Genomic DNA, 18,775 nt, shown 5'->3' with positions numbered 1-18,775 from the left:
AATCACCCGCCTCACAAAAATTTCCTACACATTAGCGCACTCTCGTGTACATGAACTAGCAAAGTTATTGATATGCATTTCGGTAGAAAAATTTAAGTGCATGCATACATCGACATGAAATTTATTTAATACGTGGAAATGTGGAAATGTAGCCGTAATTGTTGGAAAAATTATTATAATACCTACAAACCATATTACCAGAAATTTCCAAAAGCTTTTGGGCCAAATATGGCCCGCAGCGGCATTTCACGTGACGAGTGGCTGTGATTTGAAATTGTGTTGCACATGGCGCGTCTAAGTTCGGATTAAAATGTTGGGAGTCAAGCGATTTCACAAACTAGTTTATTCATGCAGCTTTATTTATTGGCCAGAAGAAAGTGAAGCATATGGTACTGACCTAACACAAATCCAAAAAGCTGAACACAAGGTATGAAATTTTGTAAATAAACGTAATTGTAAATATTACTTTGCGGTCAAGGAATCAGAAAAAAGCGCGTGTCCAGGCATCGTTTACCTAACGAAAATTGTCCCAAATTGAAAAATATTTGACAGCCCTTCCATATGTAAGTAGTATGTAGTTTATTTCTTCTGGTACTTACTTATATTCAGTACATAAGGCCTACACATAATATTCACAAGAATTGGGAAAATTAAAGAAGCGTCCGTTTATGCTAAACCTTCGTAAATATTTTTCGCAAATAATGGAAAAACGTAAATATTGGTCTTAAAACATTTCTCTGATAGCCTACAATAAATGGACTGAATATATGCATCTGCAACTGCAAATTATTTCACAAGTCAGTTGAAACATTGATCATTGATCAGAATAATATAAAGCAGGTACTATTTCTATCCAATATGTTTTGGCTTTACGCATGACGAATTTCTAGTTTGGAGAAAGTACTCTAATGCTAGCACAGAAAACAAAAAGCGCAGATGCAAGGTTTTCGTTATTTTTGGAGCGAGTATGTATGACCACCTCGTGGTGACAATGTATCGTTACAAATAATGTGTCTAACATCTGAAAATTTCCACGTTCCAGGTGTTATTTGTTTTAATTACTGATTAAAAAGAGTAATTCAACTGCAAAAATGAGTGATAATGTCCTTGATGAAAACAGCATGCAAATTAACTTGCCATCAGAAATCCTGTATAAAATATTTTTATATACCACCTATGATGACATCAGCAAGCTTAGATCGGTAGGTACGATGCATGTATTGATGTAGGCTATATATAGAGAGGTATACCTGATTGGAAAGAATGCCATGCACGGGAATTTAAATTTTTCGGAATTTTATGGGAAATCTGCACAAAAACAATTAGCTAATGCAAAAAACATGTGCAAAACAACACTTTTTCTGCACAATCAACGTTTACCCTCAATAAAATCTTTCACGCAAATCAAAAACTTTCCAAACCGGCATGTAGTGTATATTCTCAAGTTTGTAATTGAAGGATTTTTTAAATTTTTTAATATGGCTCTTTTGTCCCACTACACCATAGAATGCAATTGACAGGAACAAATTTATTTTTCAGAGTGATTCATATTCACAAACTAACTAGGTATGCTTGCTCAAAATTAAAGCATTTCTTGTTTATTGCAGGTATGCAAGCAATTCAACTCTTTAGCATCATTTTTACTGAATTCTGGTTTTTCGAAAGTACAAACTCTTCATTCTCAAAGCCTAAAACAGGTATAGTAACTACATTCAAGTTTTTTGTAGGAATCATGTGTACAATGGTGCATGTGCTACCTTTAAAATTTTTTACTTTTATGATTCAAAATAAACAAATCCTTCAAAAGTATTGGCAACTCTGTGCTAAGGTGTATAACTCAGTTATATACACTTTTTTTTCCAACTCTTGTATTGTTCATAATAGCTGCATACCATAAACCCAAGATAATAAATTTTATTGCACTGAAGAGTGTGTATGTATCGGTGACAATGTCGTTGAATGTTCAACTGTTCCTAAATGTAAAATCAACCTGAAGTGCGAAGAGGATGGGGCCGGATACCAAACCTGCGCGGGGAGACTTCGGGTATGTGTTAAAAACGCTTTTGGATGAAGTCTAACAGCTTTTGGATTAAAAACATATCCAGTTATATTTGTTATATTTATAAATCCACAGTAATATGCCAGTTGCAAAAATGATTAAATAATCACGTAAACAAAACATTTGGTTATATTTTAAAATCCTAGTTATGAAATGAGATTAAGCTTATATCTTAGCATTTCAATCGCCAATGCTGGGTGACCAGTTTTGTGATTAATATGTTCACACCCTACATACTTACTTCACATGCCTTAATAATATCTTACCAATCTCTTCTGATGTATTTTTACTACCCATTTTTCAGAGGAGAGCTACCTGCAAAGCTGTCACCGATCCCCATTACAAAACGTTCGACAACATCGCATTCGACTCTATGGGAACTTGTGCGTATATCATGGTCCAGTAAGTACTTGTCAAAATCGCAAAAACTGCTACCGAAACAAGAAAACGTGACTAGAGTTACGAAGAGTTATTTTTGGAACGCAGGAATCGTGCGGGAACGTCGGCTCCAAACTTCCGCGTGGTGGCAGTAAACGAAAACCCTGTCCCAGGATACCGAATTTCGCACGTCAAAGAAGTTCACGTGCATTTTGGCAACAAGACCATGATTTTCCGCAAAGGTCCATCTGTCACTGTAAGCGCTCGGTTTATTTGTTTTGTTTCGATTCTACATAAATCTCAAGGCGTTGTCAACATTTAATGCTTAGCTGTCTTCTCTGCGGATGTGAATTTGCTGCATCTGTGGATGTGGTAACAAAACAATAAAAACTTCCGTGGTTGGCAACTTGTAATATTCGTTTATCTTTAGACTTCTTCTTAATTAAATATAGTAAATCCCGCATACCTTGAACATAATAACCATGTTGATTGCTTTTCACAGCAACATACATTCCCTATGTCATAATAATCACTTACACACCGTTTTCACAATGGTACATGTGTGTTGCAGTTGGATGGTGTTGAAATACTTCCTGGAACCGAAATGCTTGGATTTGTTGTGAGAACAGCTGGTAATTTTATAGTTGTTGATTTCGACTTTCGCATCGTTGTTAGATGGGACGGACAAGACAGGTAACATCACACGATATTAATATCTTGCGTTATGATCTATATATGGCGGTTCAACAATCCAACAATATTTAATTAATGTTACAGACTGCGTGTGACTGCCTGGCAACCGTTGCGTAATATGGTTGAGGGTTTATGCGGTGATTTTGATGACGACGGAAGCAACGACTTCCGCACGAGCTGGGGTCAAATTACCAACGATCTCACAACGTTCGTTCGAAGTTGGGAGATTCCCGGATATGGAACTGAAGGGTGAGAAAAATTTAACTGGTTGAAGAAATTTGTATTGGGCAGTTTTTTTGGCGGTCAGGCTAATAGTACGCAGTGTAAGAGTTTTTTTGTCATGTGAAAATGCAATTGGAAACAACATCTTCAGCTTTTTTATTGTGTGCTATCGCGGACTTTTCAAGTCGAAAAACAAACTGTACAGCCAGAAAAAAAATCAGCCAACCTCACATAATCACCTTCGTCATGGCAGAAAACTATGACTCGCTTCACTCCTAATCTGCCCTTTTAAGGTGCGGCAAACTCACAAAACAACGCCCGGAAGTAAAATTTAAACACCCAACGTCACATTGAATTTCATCTCTCATTGCAGATGTGTTTTACCGCCCCCCGCCAACGCGTCTGACGTTTGCGTTGATGAGCACGCAGTAGCAGTGTACGGCGACGAGTGCTCAGGCATCTTGGACCCCAACGGCCCTTTTGCCGAATGCCACAGTGTTGTGTCACCGGTGGAAAGTTTCCGGGACTGTGTGTACGACTTGTGCGCGTATAACGGCAGCACCGAGATGATGTCACGAATCGTTGAAACCTACAGTGCTGAGTGCCTGGAGGCGGGTATTCCCCCGGAGAGAAGGTGGCGCGACATCTTCAACATATGTAAGTGGACAAGTTGTATGGCCAGCAGTCGCCGCGTGCTCTTTTATATGTTCAAACCAATGGGTTTGGAGAAAAACTGTATAACCTTGAAATGTGCTGTTTTTGGGGGAATAAAACGCACACCAACGTATTACTCAATAAATGAAAATAAGGAACACCTGCATGATATCGTCGTTTGAAGCACCAACACAAAAAAATTGACTTTCCTGATGCATGTGTAAAACTAAACCTACTATGTGTAGCCATGACTTCACCATACTCTGTTTTAACTGTTTTATTCAGCAACCGAATGCAAAGCAAACCAGCATTACGACCCGCAGGCAACCGAATGTCCAAGCACTTGTACAGATCCTGATGGCAGTAAATGTCTCGGGAGTCCCAACACCGACGAGAACAACACCTTAGTTGACGGTAGGTCGCAATTTTATGTTTCGTCAGCATTTCCTGTGGTTGATGCTCACGAAAATGATTTATCACGGGAAGTTGTTTGTGAAATGTACAAGCTTTTCTTCAATATAGGGCTCTTGATGTGCCAACTGTGACGTCAACAGTGTCATTATTTAATCCTAAAACATAGCAGAGAAGGTGGAATATTGAAAGCACAAGTTGTTCATTTCTCATAAAACCACCAGATATAAGTTAAATATTTTAGATATGACACGCAAACATCCGATGGCACATGATTTTAAAATCTAGTGCTTTTGCCAATTGCCATTATTTTTCCTATTCTTTATTAGGTTGTGTTTGCAATGCGGGTTTCATTCTGTCTGGAAATGACTGCGTACCTGTCAGTGACTGTGGCTGCATCATTGATGGCAGATATCACCAGAAAGGTGAGTGTTTCGCAATCAAATGATTTTACTTTGCTGAAAAAGTAAATACGCATCGTTTTCGATATGCCCAGATCAAGTGCAGCGAGTCTGACGCCAGACATTTTTAATTTTTTAATGCGTTGGTAGTGGACGCTACACTCTTGGAGTTGTTTAATGCAAATTAGTTACAGCATCGTGATAGTGAATTTTATATTCGCTAAATTTTAATTAAAAAATTAAGTTCAATTAACCAATGTACTTACAACCATCTTAAAAGGTTTCGTGTATCGAAATCGGGGGTGCGACACAGAGTGCACGTGTCTTGGAGGCAACAACGTGACTTGCTACGATGCTCCTCCGTGTCCGGTACGATCCAAGTGCATGTTGGATTCAGACGGTTTCAAACGCTGCGTCAAACGACTGAGGGTAAATAGTTTTGCTTGGCATAAATTAAAACGATTTATACACTCACACTAGTAGTCTACTTGATCCAATTACTTAACAAACGAATGTATTCAGTAAAACTTTTTTAAAAACATTTTAATGTAAAGGGACACATGTGCATGCCTATTTATATGTAAAAATAAAGTTTCAATAAACTGGTAAAAGTGTAGACATGCAAACTGATTAAACGTTTCGAATTTTTTTGTACTTTGTGCTGAACTGAATGTCGTTTAAGTTAAAAGATGATCACCTATTAAAAAATATTTGCCGTTGTATCTGCATTTACATAATTGTATTTAGCGGCGTGCAACATGCAAAGCTGTAACGGATCCCCATTACATGACTTTTGATGGCACGGCATACGATTCAATGGGCATGTGCTCTTACATCATGGTCAGGTAAACAATATTCACGATTACTCATGTGACGAACAAATATTGATAAATCATGGGATTTCGGCGATTGTTTCCGTGTTGTATATCACACTATAGAATACTACAACCCTCTTATTCACACAGAAACAAAGCAAACTACACGGGAGCAGAGTTTACGGTGGTTGCCGTCAATCAACAGCCCGAAGCACACCGGATAGTTTCCCACGTGAAGGAAGTCTACGTGCATTTCGCCGGCAACACTATGAGGTTTATGCAGGGTCCTGTTGTACAGGTGGGAAAATAGATACACAAGGGGTCAGCAATTTGCACACAGTTTATGCCTCATGTGGGTTTCCCACTGCTTTTTCTTTCCTATAATTTTGCTGGGATTATTTCTGCGGGGTCCTTAGAGAGAAAAAATGTTCTGGCGTGAAGACATTTTTGTTTTAAATTTTTATAGCGAAAACCCAGCCTTTACGATAGAAATCTTTTTGTTTTGAGGCAAACAATTTATGGGACCCTTAGATTAGTATTAAGGCCGCTGTGCAGCACCCTCCCTCTCGAGGGGTATGTATATTGTTGTCCAAAAGTGTCTCTTTGTTGCACTAATACAAAAAGAGGCCTCGTGCACCGCCATAGCATTAAAACAGGAACATTATCCACATTCGTCGCTGTTTACATTTCGTTATTTGTCTTTAGTTAAACGGCGTTACGGTAAATCCTGGTTATAAACGGGATGGAATAGTGGTGAGGAAAGCTGGAAGATTTACTGTAGTTGACTGGGATTTCGGCTTGATGGTGAGATGGGACGGAGATGACAGGTGGGAAATGTTTACAATAGTTCAAAAATATGCTGCATCTGAATGTACAGCATATTCTGACCCAATGTTTTCTTACGAAAGAAAAAACCTTACCATTTTAAAAAAGTTAATCTACATCTAAAGAACTTTCCGTTTACCGAACAGTTTTTAAGATATAATTTATATAGACTCCGAATATCGGCTTGGAGTCCTTTGCGATACCAGGTGGAAGGATTATGCGGTAATTTCGACGACAACAATTCAAATGATCTGACGGCTCCTAACGGGACGATCATCAGTAATATCAATTCATTCGTCAACTCTTGGATTATTGAAGGTTATGGAGCAGAAGGGTAAGCTGGAATATAACCAGACGAGTGATTACATCTCTCCTTGTACTTTGAACGCAATAAGCTGGCATTTGCTTACTTTAAAACTTTAGTTGTTATTTCTGGATAGAAATATACTTCCGCAAGCAGGCGTTGAATTAAAAAGCAATGGGATATGTGTGAACCTGTTTCTTGTATCGTACTGTTTAAGGTACAATGATTAGGCATGTTCATGTCTACGGTAGATTCCATTTGAAATTCTACTTGTAGTTTGTACAAGTAGGTTTTGGTTTGATTTTGTGTGATTTTATATCGTCAGTAACCACCAAGCCCATAGTACCTCATAGTGCGACAGGCTGCGATTATACAGAAGACGTGTGATTCTATGTGAAGAAATATCTTTCTGAACTGGACCTTTCATACCATTACCTTTGTAGTTTTATCGGCAAAATAAAATGACTGTATTTGTTTAGATGTCCGGAAGGCCTTAAATCCGATATCGTTCCTCCACCCTGCACTGATAAAGATATTCTGGAGAGCCACAGAAACGCTTGTTACATCATAATCGATCCCAATGGTCCGATGAAGGATTGCCAGTCGATTATAGAAGCTGAATCCGCTTTCCAAGCATGCGTGTACGACCAGTGTGCTTACGGTGGCGCTCCGGATCAGAAGGATCGACTGATGTCTTCTTACATAACATCGTGTCTGGATGAGGACGAGGAGGAAAACGACGGCAACACAACTGTTAAGGTTCCAGAATGGAGGCCAGTTGACAACGTAAGTAAGTATTGCTAACTAAAAAATGCATATTGCTTGTGAGTGCTAATAATTGCTTTGCATCTAATCTTTGCTCAGGTGCAACGTTTTTCTGTGCAGCAAGGGCATATTTTATACCATCCACTGTAACCACACATTGTTTATGCTCGTTCAACCGACCAAGTTTAAAATCTTCTCTCGGGTACCGCTGTTGCTTGCTTAATGCGTTTATCATCACAACCACTTTTTACAAAAACCAACAAGAGAAATACATTGATAAAAAAGTTACTAAAAGCTACATAATGCTCTATTGTTCCAGCCAACCCCGAATGTCCACCTCACAGTCACTTTGTGACCTGTTTGACTCAATGTCAACCAACATGCGACGATCCGTTCGGAGAAATATGTCGGAGCAATCCCCACACAACTAACGAATGCGTAGAAGGTGAAATTTGTTTGATATTGTTTTCACATAAAAATCTATATTAAATATTTGTATAAATTGGCGAAGGTATTCATATATGTATACTCTTACAAGTTATTGTTCGTTATTACTAAAGTGATATCTTAGTCAGTAGTTGCACATCAGTGCGTCATCCTATTTAACAGGGCCACGCCTTGTTGTTGAAAAACGACTCGTGGTTTCAAACAGTTCAAAATAGTCTGAACAAATGTCGTATTATTGATTCGTAGGTTGTGAAGCCAATGTTGGATACGTTTTGTCTGGGGATCGATTTGTGAAGCTCAATCACTGCGGTTGCATGTACGAAGGAAAATATTACCTGGTTGGTTACATGTTATCATATTTAGAAGCTGTTGTGTTTAATGCACCTAGAAAAGATGTGCTATCGACTGTTTAATGATGGCAGTTTCATATGCACACACGTCGTCTGGTAAACGTGCATTTCAAAATGTGTAAATTTAAAAATATTTACTGCGTGAAAACTGACATGTTAGGTCTGTCCTATAATGTATGTTCTAATGATAAATATTAACACAAAGTAGTCATAACAAAAGGTTATATATTGGTTTGTGTAAAAAACACCTTTATCTCTCAGGATAGCGAAAGGTTTATGACTGACGGATGCAAATCACGTTGTACCTGTAGTGAAACAGTGGTTACGTGCACAGATGTGACGTGCGGTGACGATAGAAATGCAAACTTGCCCCAGATTTTGCTTACTTAATATAGCGCTTTAATTACGGTTCCAAAGTAACACTGATGGGTCTTCGTTTGAAACCCTCCTTAAATATCTGAATTTTACACAGCAACTTTTTGTGCTAATAATTTCAACTTTGAATGAACAGAAAGTAGTTCTCTATTTAAAAACTATTATTCGACTGTAAGTTTTTATATCTTATAGAAAGAGTAAAAAAAGCTTTGTTAATTTGAAATTGACGTTTGATATTTGTTACATTTGTTGTTGTTTAGGTGAATGGAGTTGTGTATGACAAAAAGTGGAAGGAGGTAAACAACATGAACCAGAGGATGGTAGCGCGTCATAGAGGTCGTTTCGTTGTCGTGGTAACGAGCAAAGGTCACCGTGTGGAGTTCGATGGTGTTCAGCTGCTCCTGAAACTTCCCGTCACGTATTTTGGGCTGGTAAGAATTTGAAAATGTACTGCTTTTGGTGCACATAAGCGCATTTGTTGAAAGTACTGCGGCTTACACGAAAAAAATAACATGCAAAGGTCCATTCGAATTAGTCAAAGCGTAACTGTCGTTGCAAAATAAATGGCGTCAACCTTTGTAGAACTGTATTTGAGATTTTGTACACGGAACGTTTTGAAATGTTAAAATGTGCAACAAATGTATTTTTCGATACGTCTTCAAAGTCGAATATATTCGCTACATCGGTTGAGGCGTTCGTTGATTCACCAAAGCAAAATATTAATTTACTGTAAAAAGCTGATACGGAGTGTGCTTCACATTTAGCATTGTAGAAAAAGACTTTTCATCAACCAACATAACGTTCCCTTAGATCCATGGGCTTTGCGGAAACTTTAATGGTGACCCCAGTGACGATATGAGCACGATAGGCAAATACATTACCACCGATGTGGAAGCGTTTGCTGCCAGCTACAGGACCAAGGATTGCGATACACCGATTGTGTACAACATTTGCACTGACGATCAACTGAACATGTGGTAAGTACATCAGGAGTTTAGGCTAAGATGAATTGTAAGGTATGTGTCTATTGTAACTTTCGAATAGTGGTAATGGTAATTGTTATAATTCACCAAGATAACAAGCTTCATGTTCTTTCAATAAGTGCTCATGTCTTTAAAACGTGATGAAAAATACGTTGTTTTACCTCTGCGGTGCTAAGTGTGTCATTCTCCTAAAATACAAATGATTTATCGTTTAATCTGGGTATTTATAAGAGTGAGCAGAATATTCCCAAACTGCTTTATTCTCACATAATTTCGCTACATTTGTGTCCATTACAGGCGTCAGACCGATCAGTGCGCGGTGATCAGCGACATTCACGGTCCTCTGGGTCCATGCAACACCGTCCTTAGGACCTCAGTGACTAGACGTTATGAGGAACAATGTGTACAGGATTTGTGCGACACCAGCGGGGCTAACCTTGTTCTCCAACAAGTAATTATATTTTTGTTCTTGTAGTTATGTGGGAGTAGGATTTCCTAAGCAAAAATTTAATTTCAATTGAAACACTTGTGCCTCCGTTGTATCATGATCACAAGAGCAATGTGGTCATAAATAGTGAATACGATAGTGTTTTGTTGCAAAAAGAATGGGAAAATCTGTGTGTTTTATGCAACATATTTTTACATCACAAATGATGTGAGATTGGTAAGAAGGCAAAAAACATAAAATAAAAATGGCCTCGCAAAATAAAAGGGTGTCTTCCCATTTTCATTTTTGTTTTAACAGGCTAGTAACAAACATGACTAAAAAACTTAAATCGCGCAGGTTTCGCTTTGTTTTTTTAACAAATCCCAAGCAACACATCCTCGTTATTTATTACCAAGGAAATCCTATACGAGTGGTGAATTATCTGCGGATTTAAACGATTACTTTTAATACCACAGACTCTGGACTCGTTCTCCTACGAATGTTTGAGTGGAGGCATTCAAATCTGCGATTGGCGCCAGAATCTCAACAACACCTATGACCTGTGTCCTCCAAACACCCACTACCAAGGTTGCGGACCCGCATGTCCTCCGACTTGCGGCAACATCCCAGATGTAGATGATGACGAGTGAGCACTTATTTATTTAAGTCCTTGTTAAATACATGAAAGTATTTAGGTTCCTTAGTATAGCAGTATGTTGTTCTGTTTTACCTCAATTTAGTATCGGTTTAGATTGACTGAAAAACTTTTTCAGCTGCACTTTCGCGGAATATTGCGCTTGCAACGACGGTTACGTACTGAAGGATGGAGAATGTATGCCAGTAGAGGCTTGCGGTTGCCAAGCTAATGGTCGAATGTGGTCATACGGTATGTGAATAGCTTGTTCTGAACTTCTACACCATCAACTACTATGGGTCGCGACCCTGGAGTCACCAAATATAATTCAGAGTCGCTCAACCAAGACTTGAGCAGATGTAATTTGTTTGAGAAGTTCTGTTTAAAATAACCTTGCGTATTTTGATACCCTCAGGAAAAGACTTTACTGTAATTGAGCAACACTAGATTTCGGGTGTAATGTATCGCCACGACACATTGTTCGATGTGATTTGAAAGCCTTTACACAATACTTTTCTATAATACAAGATGTGGTAAAACACCTGTTCAAAACGCATTTTCCTTCCAGGCGAGTCGTACACTCCGGATGGGTGCGAGCATACTTGCACTTGCTATGGAGACGGAAAGATAAGATGCGAGAACACGACCGGATGTTTGGAAAGCGAAATTTGCGCTCTCGTGCGGACTGGAAATTACACATGCGTCCGAAAGCCACGGGTGAGTTTTGCTGAAAATTAAGGAACAGTTGCAAGGAACGCTTATGTTTGTTGCTCATATTACGCACAGATAATGATGTTATAATGATATTTGTCATAATGTTATGTTATTCAACATTTTTCTCAAAAAAGAAATGCAAATTCGTTTCTTCACAAATATATTTGTCAAGTTTCAGCATTTTGTACCAAACATATATGAAATAAAACTTCTGTGCAATAAAATGTTTCGAATAAATTTTTCAGAGACGTGTTTCATGCAAAGTAGTGAACGGGCTTCGGTACAGAACGTTTGACGACACGTCGTATCGCGCACAAACAACTTGTGCCTACACGATGGTCAGGTAAGACTTCCAAACATTTTGATACATCTTTGCACCTCCATATATCATAAAAATCAACCAGAGTGGCAATAGGAGTGGGTTGGCAAAACCTACTTCTTCTTTCTCCCTGTAAACTAAACTGTGCTTTGTTCGAGTACAAAATTTAACTTTTAATCTTGTTTAATTGTTTATCATTCATCCTTTTTCTGCTTTATATTGATAATCTCATTTCAATGTAATTTCTAATAAGTTTCTTTTGCCCAGCATGTACCTTTTCTATTTTTGAACCACCCTCATGCGTCAATACATTCTGTAAATGATCTGATGAAGTGTCTTGAATTTCTTCCATACGCCATATTTTGACAACATTTCAGGTCAATTCTAAACGCGAAAGATGTGGAGCCATTTAGTGTTGTCGTTATGCAACAACGTATGGACACTCACGCTCATAGATCCACCATCACTGAAATAAAGGTCATTTACGACGGAGGACGACATGAACTTGTGATGAAACCGGGCGTTGTAGTGAGGGTGAGTTTGGAAAAACAAAAACGTTGACTTTACAGCTTTTGGTAAATGGAGAAACTGATGATGCCGTTTTAGGCGAAATATATTTTTCTCTAAATAAATCGATCTGAGCTGTTTGAAGATCGCTGTGTTTGGATTTTAATATATTATTATTGATACGGTGTGCGATCGAGGGGCCTTTGGTTTTTTTTGGATCCAGATTTGATTTACTAATCACATTGACTTTACAGCATTATCATAAACCGTCCCGATTTAATCCGAATGCAGGTTGTTACCATTTCGAAAAATGGAGTTGTTTGTATTTGTTTATCCTTTCTAAAGAAGTCTTTCAAATAAAAACTATTTATTCGACGCGTTACACTTTACCTTGGTAACCTTCTAAACTTCTTTCAGCACCACTGTGCTTGTATTTTCAGCGAAAGTCTAAAATGTTCTTACAGTGATCTTTTGTCAATGAAACTATGCAATCATCATAAAAAATCTAAAAAAAAATTAATGCGTTACAAGAAGATGATTGGGTAATTGTTTAAAAACTATTTGATTGGACAAATCGTTTAAAAACTGAAAAGTTTTATATGATTCAGCCATGCGGTTTGTCGCAAGATACAAGGTTGTGTGTAATTGCAGATCGATGGCTTACTGGTGATAGCCGGAACATCTCTGCATGGCGTCGCTATAACTCACGTTGGCGAGTACCTGGTAGCTGCATTCGACTTCGGTTTGGTGATACGCTGGAACGGGCACAGAGTGTAAGCAACAACATAATTCAATAAGATATATGAGAAGGTGCTGTGTATCTTGTTTCTGTTCTTTGGGAACAAAGTTAATCTAGTCTTTTTGTTATTTGCCTGATGGTAAACGTGACTTTATTATGAGCAACATAACAATCTCCAATGCTGTCTTGGCCTTAAATTCATTTAATTGAAATTGAATCCAAAATTATTAAAACCTGAATCACTTTTAAAGTCTGCGTATCGACGCTTGGAGACAACTGCACAGCAAGGTGGAAGGTTTATGTGGAGATTTCGACGATCTTCCACTGAATGATTTCGTGTTGCAAGATGGAACCATCAGTGACGACGTGGCATCTTTCTTCAATGATTGGAAAATCACAGATCACAATAACACCGGGTAGGTGACGACCAATCTTTTAAAAGGTCACTTGAAATTTAATGATCGATGCGCTAATGGGTAAAAACAATTTTTGCACAAAGTTATCTAAAGAAAAGGTTTTAGACGCAGTGACGGAGCTGAATTTGTTGTAGCTAAAGTGTTGGTTGCAGAAAATTGCGTACTGTGTAAATTGTGCCTGTCTCCCAGGCTTCACTATTGCACTTTACAGTTTTTTGTCTTACCAAATTTTCAACTATGTCAAACATCATTTTGGTAACCTATAGGTGCCATGACCGCGTCAAGGGCCTAGAGCCGCCACCGTGTCCGACGCATGACGATTTAGCGACTGCCAGGACCCGCTGCAATATTTTGCTCGATCGAGAAGGGCCGTTTGAAGATTGCCACCAACATGTTGACCTTCATCAAGCTTACAATGACTGCGTATTCGATTCTTGCGCAAGTGATTTAGATTCGACGGAAGAGAACAGGGTGATGGAAGCGTACGCCCAAGATTGCCGCGAAGAAAGCAGTGACGTTGTCAAGTGGCGAAATGACGTTGAAGATAGAGGTGCATGTTGTTAAATGAGAGTAGATAATGTTCGTTGCATGCGTATGTCGTGGCGTAACGCCAGTTTAAGGCTTTATTTGAAATAGCAATCAAGCCTCACTGCGCGTTATGTCCTGTAGAGTAGTGTTTGCATTAACTTTCAAACCTCATTGAGTAACAACAAAATGAGATCATACTGTGCGAAGCAATATGAAATTCGCTACAGAGTGTGTAGCCATGGGTGTGGAATTCGCCCCTTTGGGTATCCACATTACCTTACTTTCATGTGCGCAGTGCTTGACTGTCCCGCGCACAGTTTCTACAACAACTGCATGTCTCAATGTCAGCCGATGTGCTCGGACCGTGGCGCCACCTCGTGTCAGGCAATCACCCTGCTTGGCGAGGAATGTGTAGAAGGTGCTGTGTATCTTTTTTCTGTTCTTTGTTTGAATGTGTTTTAGTGTAATGGCGGTTAGCTGGTTTGTAAATGTTCGTACAAACCAAGTAGAGTTGCATGAGGATTAAAGAGCCTGAAAAGGCGTTTTTTCCGTGTTGATGTTGCCGTTTGTGACAAAACGGTTGAGACTGCTGCCTTGGAAATGTCACACATCATTCAAACAGAAAATTTTCTAATACGGCAACCACCATCACATAACTAAACACTAAAACGGACGCGAAGCACTTTAAATCTCTATGTATTCATCGCAACTGTTCTGTACTTTAAATTGGTTTTGTGACATACAGGTTGTCAGTGTATCGATGGTTACGTGAGAGATGGAAAGGAATGTATTCCTATGCAAGAATGTGGATGTCTGGCTCCAGGCGATATTTACATACCGGTAAGCAGTAATCAATACTGTCTTCTCCCATTTTTCCCTTGATGTGACATCAAAGTAAAGGCAAAATTGCCGCGAAGGATTGTTTTATTGGAAAAGCCATTTCCATAGATCAAAATGCACAAATTCATATAGGATATGAACATTTCTACCACAAGAATGCTAAACTTAACTGCAACAAATTGTACGCATCCTAAACTGTCAAATGACCACAATATGACCAACTCCGCAATTGAAATGGTTTTGGTGGTGCCGCGGAAAAACGGAGTGGTAAACATTGTGGATGAACTGGTCTTTCATTGCAGGCGAACGGCACTGGTTACATTAATTCGTGTTCAAAAATGTGCGATTGCATCATGGGTATTCTAACTTGTTCGTCATCATCTTGTTATGACGACCAGTATTGCGGAATCAGAGATGACGTGCACGGATGTCATTGGATAGGTGACAATTCTTTCTACGGTTTCTGCTTTATTGGATATCGTAAAAAAACGTATATGTAAAGCTCAATGCGGCGTAAAGGCAAACTTTATTAATTTTCACACTGAAAAAGGTAGGCCAATTACTGCAATGAACACCTTTTAGCGTACGTAGCCATATTTACTGCAACCAAAAAAAGTAAAGATTATGTTCTTACCTGCCTTTACAACTTGAAGTAACTTTTTACTGCCTTGCAGATGAATGCGAGTACAACAACGGGGGTTGCAGTCATACTTGTGAGATGGAAGGCAACACGACAGTGTGCAATTGTCCGAACGGTTACACTATGAGCGATGACGGTAAAACGTGCAACTTACCGGAAGGTATGCAGCAAACCTAACACATAACTTTCTCCAAGCAACTGTGTCAATAATGTTTTTATAGTGGGCTGTAGACATGGCCTCTGTTTCGATGTAATAAGTCTCATCGCTGTGACTTATTCACAACTAAATAGCCAAGCAAGACATGACTATGAGTTAATTTATGTCTTTTCTGTACAAAGCAGTTTACTGCAGGCACCAATAGCAAAAGTTTGTTCAAAATTTTATCGAATGATTTCCTACATGCTTAGGCGTTGTCTGCAACATTTTTATTTTCCGCAACTTTTTGTTAGCCTCTGTGGACATATTTTGCGAAGACGGGCAAACTGAGGAGCAACGATACTCCACTTGGCGAGAGAGGGCGATTAGAGAATGGATGATGAAACTGGAAAAGTATATGGTTCTTGTACAAAATAACGCGAACGGCGCGACCATATCATCAAGTAAGTGTAAAGTGTGACATATTCATAAAAGAAACAGAAAATTTAGCCGGAATTGCTGAGAGAGAGATGTATTGTATTTGATTTGGACACAGACGATGTCGTTTATAGTCTTAATTGATAAAATTTTGTAGTACCGTTAATTACCCAAATTTTTCCTCCATGCAATGTGTTGAAAAGGTCTACTAGAACAATTAGTCCAATTTAAATAAGGTTTATTAGTGACTTGCAGTTTAATAACGTTTGTTGTTGTTAACGAAACGTCGTTTTCTTTGTAAAATCTATAGTAAATTTATGACCAACAGAGCAACAATTAAATGATTCTCTGTTATAAGCTTTAGAACAGTTAAAGGAGGTGTATGTCAGCCGCTTATTGTGTAAGTATCTCACAGAAGCCAGACTGTACTTAGAAAAAACATGTCGACTTGTATTTGAAGTGTGCGGATCACAATGGACACCGTGGTTGGATAGAGACGGTCCCGGTGGCCTGGGAGACGAGGAGACATTCGTCCAACTTCGTCGCGAATATCCACATCTCCTATGCGCTAATCCAGTTGCTATAGAATCGCGAATGGCGGATGGAAGGTTGGTGGTTGAATCTCGACTATATACAGGATCCAATCAGTGCACTGCATGGAGATGTCACAAATTCATTCATCAAACCATTCTAGAAAAAATACAGGAGAACGATTTGATTAAAACAGTGTTTACATTCACTGCACAACGCAAAAGCCTATTTTAAACTATGAACTTTTCTTGCAGACCGTCGACCATGTCTGGTAACAACGTAACGATAAGTGCTGAGGAGGGACTTATATGTATTAATAAACATCAACCCGACGGAAGGCGATGCGGAGACTTCCAAGTCCGTTTCCTTTGTCTCGATCCGGTTTTCTGAGTGGAAATTGATCCCTAGGATAGATGTTGACAAAGATTTTATTGGTCGCGTTGCTCCACCGCTGCTTTGCACTTGCTATGAGATTCTGTATTCAGTGCATTATCCCTCTGAGGACATTTGTACATATTTATCTGTGTTATATTTCGCGTCACATTGATTTTTTGTTCCATTTTGTTGCTGATTCTCTGTGAGGTAAAAATAATTGCTCTGTTTTAGAAAGAGGTTTGTATTGATTATGATCGTTATGATTGGCCCCGGAATAAAGCGTTTATCGAAGTGTACGAACGTGGTTACAGCACAGCAGCTTACTGGTTAGGTGTGTGATCTTGAACACAGGGGTGTTTGAACCGTTTGTTTCGGCATGCGTAGCATATTAGCTTTGGCTTTCCTTCACAAACAATAGCTTACGACAAACAATGGCCAAGTTTGAAACAATGTTCAGTTCTTCTCACATATAGTTATAGAACACTTTGTACCATACAGTGATACCAGCATTCCAGAACAGACGTTTGTTAATCACAACAACAGCTGACCTTCAACTTCAGGGCGTACACAGCACTACCACCGCCTGCAACTACATAATGATTTGGAGACATACGTTTTACAACTGATCAAATAGGGCGTCGTTCAAACAACGTCACAGAAAGGTTTGTTCACGTAACTGACTGTCTTTTATCCATATTACTGGAAAGGTGCCGTCCAAATCCCTGTAGTGCCATATTGACACCTCGGACGGTATCCCTTAACCTCAACAACGTTTTTAGTTAAACTCGATTTATGTCAATATTTGCATTTTAAGTTTGAAACATTCACGTAGGGGAGGTTCATCCCACGTTTTAGATATTCATTAGATACACATTTTGCAACAAGCATAGAAGCAGTTGTTCGTATGTCAGGCAATAAGCTAATCCAACGTCGCTATGTAACCATTCATTTAAACACGAGTGTTCTTGCAAAACAGGGGAATACGCACCCACTCTACACTTAAACTAGAAACCCCCGGTTTCAAAACCGTTTTTTAATAATGTCTTCCTGCCTTCATTCGAACACCTGATCACTACTCCACATCAACATGCTTACAACTGCATTAAACTTAACGCCACTGACTGTTATGGAATGCCGTATCAAGTGGTATCTCCTGTGGAAAACCGCGGCATTGTTACGTCATTCCCTCCAGACGGAACCCACTTAACAAAGGTTCGGAATATGTTCCTTGCACCCTTAAACACGTGACTTAATGTAAAATATGTTGGTGAATAATAAAACTAAACACTTTAACTAACATGACAAGCAATCACAATTGCTCGTATGTTAACAAATAGACACTCATTCTCGTTGGGTATGTTGTGTGCAAATTATTTGATGCACTGATGTAAGCTCGTGCAGCCACGTATGTGTCCAACCTTGTTGGTATCTTGTAGCTCGTCTGTTTCTTGTTATTAATATGTTGGTTCATTTTAGCCCATGCGGCAGAGGTTGGAAAGTTGAGACAATCACAACTATCCACACTGTTCTATAACGCCAACTGTTATTATTCGTGCGTCATAATCGCAATTCACTTGAGATAATACCCTATTATTGCGGTTTAATGTCACAAAGCGAGTGCGCATTCGCACATATTTCTGCGTTGATGACTCAGTCTTTAGCGCAGAGTAATGTTCACCCGCTACACAATTAAATTGCTTGCAAATGTTTTTAGATTCTACTGTCACAAATTACGTGGTTACACGTCAAGTTACGTTATATTGTGACGTCATAGTGTAAATGTGATGTGTTAATTACTGCACAGTGGTAACGGAATCATTATTAAAAAAGTGAGCAGACTGTCAGCCGC

The 18,775-nt window shown here is 38.9% G+C and overlaps 1 protein-coding gene across 1 annotated transcript; it reads left to right on the top strand.

Annotated features, from left to right (window-relative positions):
* Nucleotides 1–1,091: 1,091 nt before the first annotated feature.
* Nucleotides 1,092–17,189, top strand: LOC145890197 (zonadhesin-like). Its single transcript, XM_082981224.1, has 36 exons — nucleotides 1,092–1,206; nucleotides 1,608–1,697; nucleotides 1,929–2,044; nucleotides 2,364–2,461; nucleotides 2,546–2,693; nucleotides 3,009–3,130; nucleotides 3,215–3,379; nucleotides 3,726–4,009; nucleotides 4,292–4,420; nucleotides 4,747–4,842; nucleotides 5,099–5,247; nucleotides 5,566–5,663; nucleotides 5,784–5,931; nucleotides 6,339–6,460; nucleotides 6,628–6,792; nucleotides 7,242–7,552; nucleotides 7,847–7,972; nucleotides 8,221–8,312; nucleotides 8,960–9,130; nucleotides 9,510–9,676; nucleotides 9,980–10,133; nucleotides 10,586–10,755; nucleotides 10,883–10,995; nucleotides 11,312–11,460; nucleotides 11,703–11,800; nucleotides 12,154–12,310; nucleotides 12,935–13,056; nucleotides 13,274–13,438; nucleotides 13,705–13,988; nucleotides 14,262–14,384; nucleotides 14,712–14,806; nucleotides 15,109–15,247; nucleotides 15,481–15,606; nucleotides 15,897–16,046; nucleotides 16,481–16,628; nucleotides 16,806–17,189. The coding sequence occupies exons 1-36, from the start codon at nucleotides 1,092–1,094 to the stop codon at nucleotides 16,939–16,941; spliced, it is 5,241 nt and encodes a 1,746-aa protein (XP_082837350.1). The 3' UTR covers nucleotides 16,942–17,189.
* The last annotated feature ends 1,586 nt before the right edge of the window (nucleotides 17,190–18,775 follow it).

The sequence above is a fragment of the Ascidia mentula genome, chromosome 2, assembly GCF_947561715.1.
Source record: "Ascidia mentula chromosome 2, kaAscMent1.1, whole genome shotgun sequence".
NCBI classification, from domain to species: domain Eukaryota; kingdom Metazoa; phylum Chordata; class Ascidiacea; order Phlebobranchia; family Ascidiidae; genus Ascidia; species Ascidia mentula.
Note: the sequence above shows the minus strand (reverse complement) of the source record. Positions and strands in the feature narration are given on the sequence as shown.

Coding starts and splice junctions, on each gene's coding strand:
- LOC145890197 (XM_082981224.1), top strand. CDS start 1,092: ATGAGTGATAATGTCCTTGATGAAAACAGCATGCAAATTAACTTGCCA. Junction 11,461..11,702: donor CATGCGTCCGAAAGCCACGG/GTGAGTTTTGCT, acceptor TAAATTTTTCAG/AGACGTGTTTCATGCAAAGT. Junction 14,385..14,711: donor TGGCGAGGAATGTGTAGAAG/GTGCTGTGTATC, acceptor TGTGACATACAG/GTTGTCAGTGTATCGATGGT.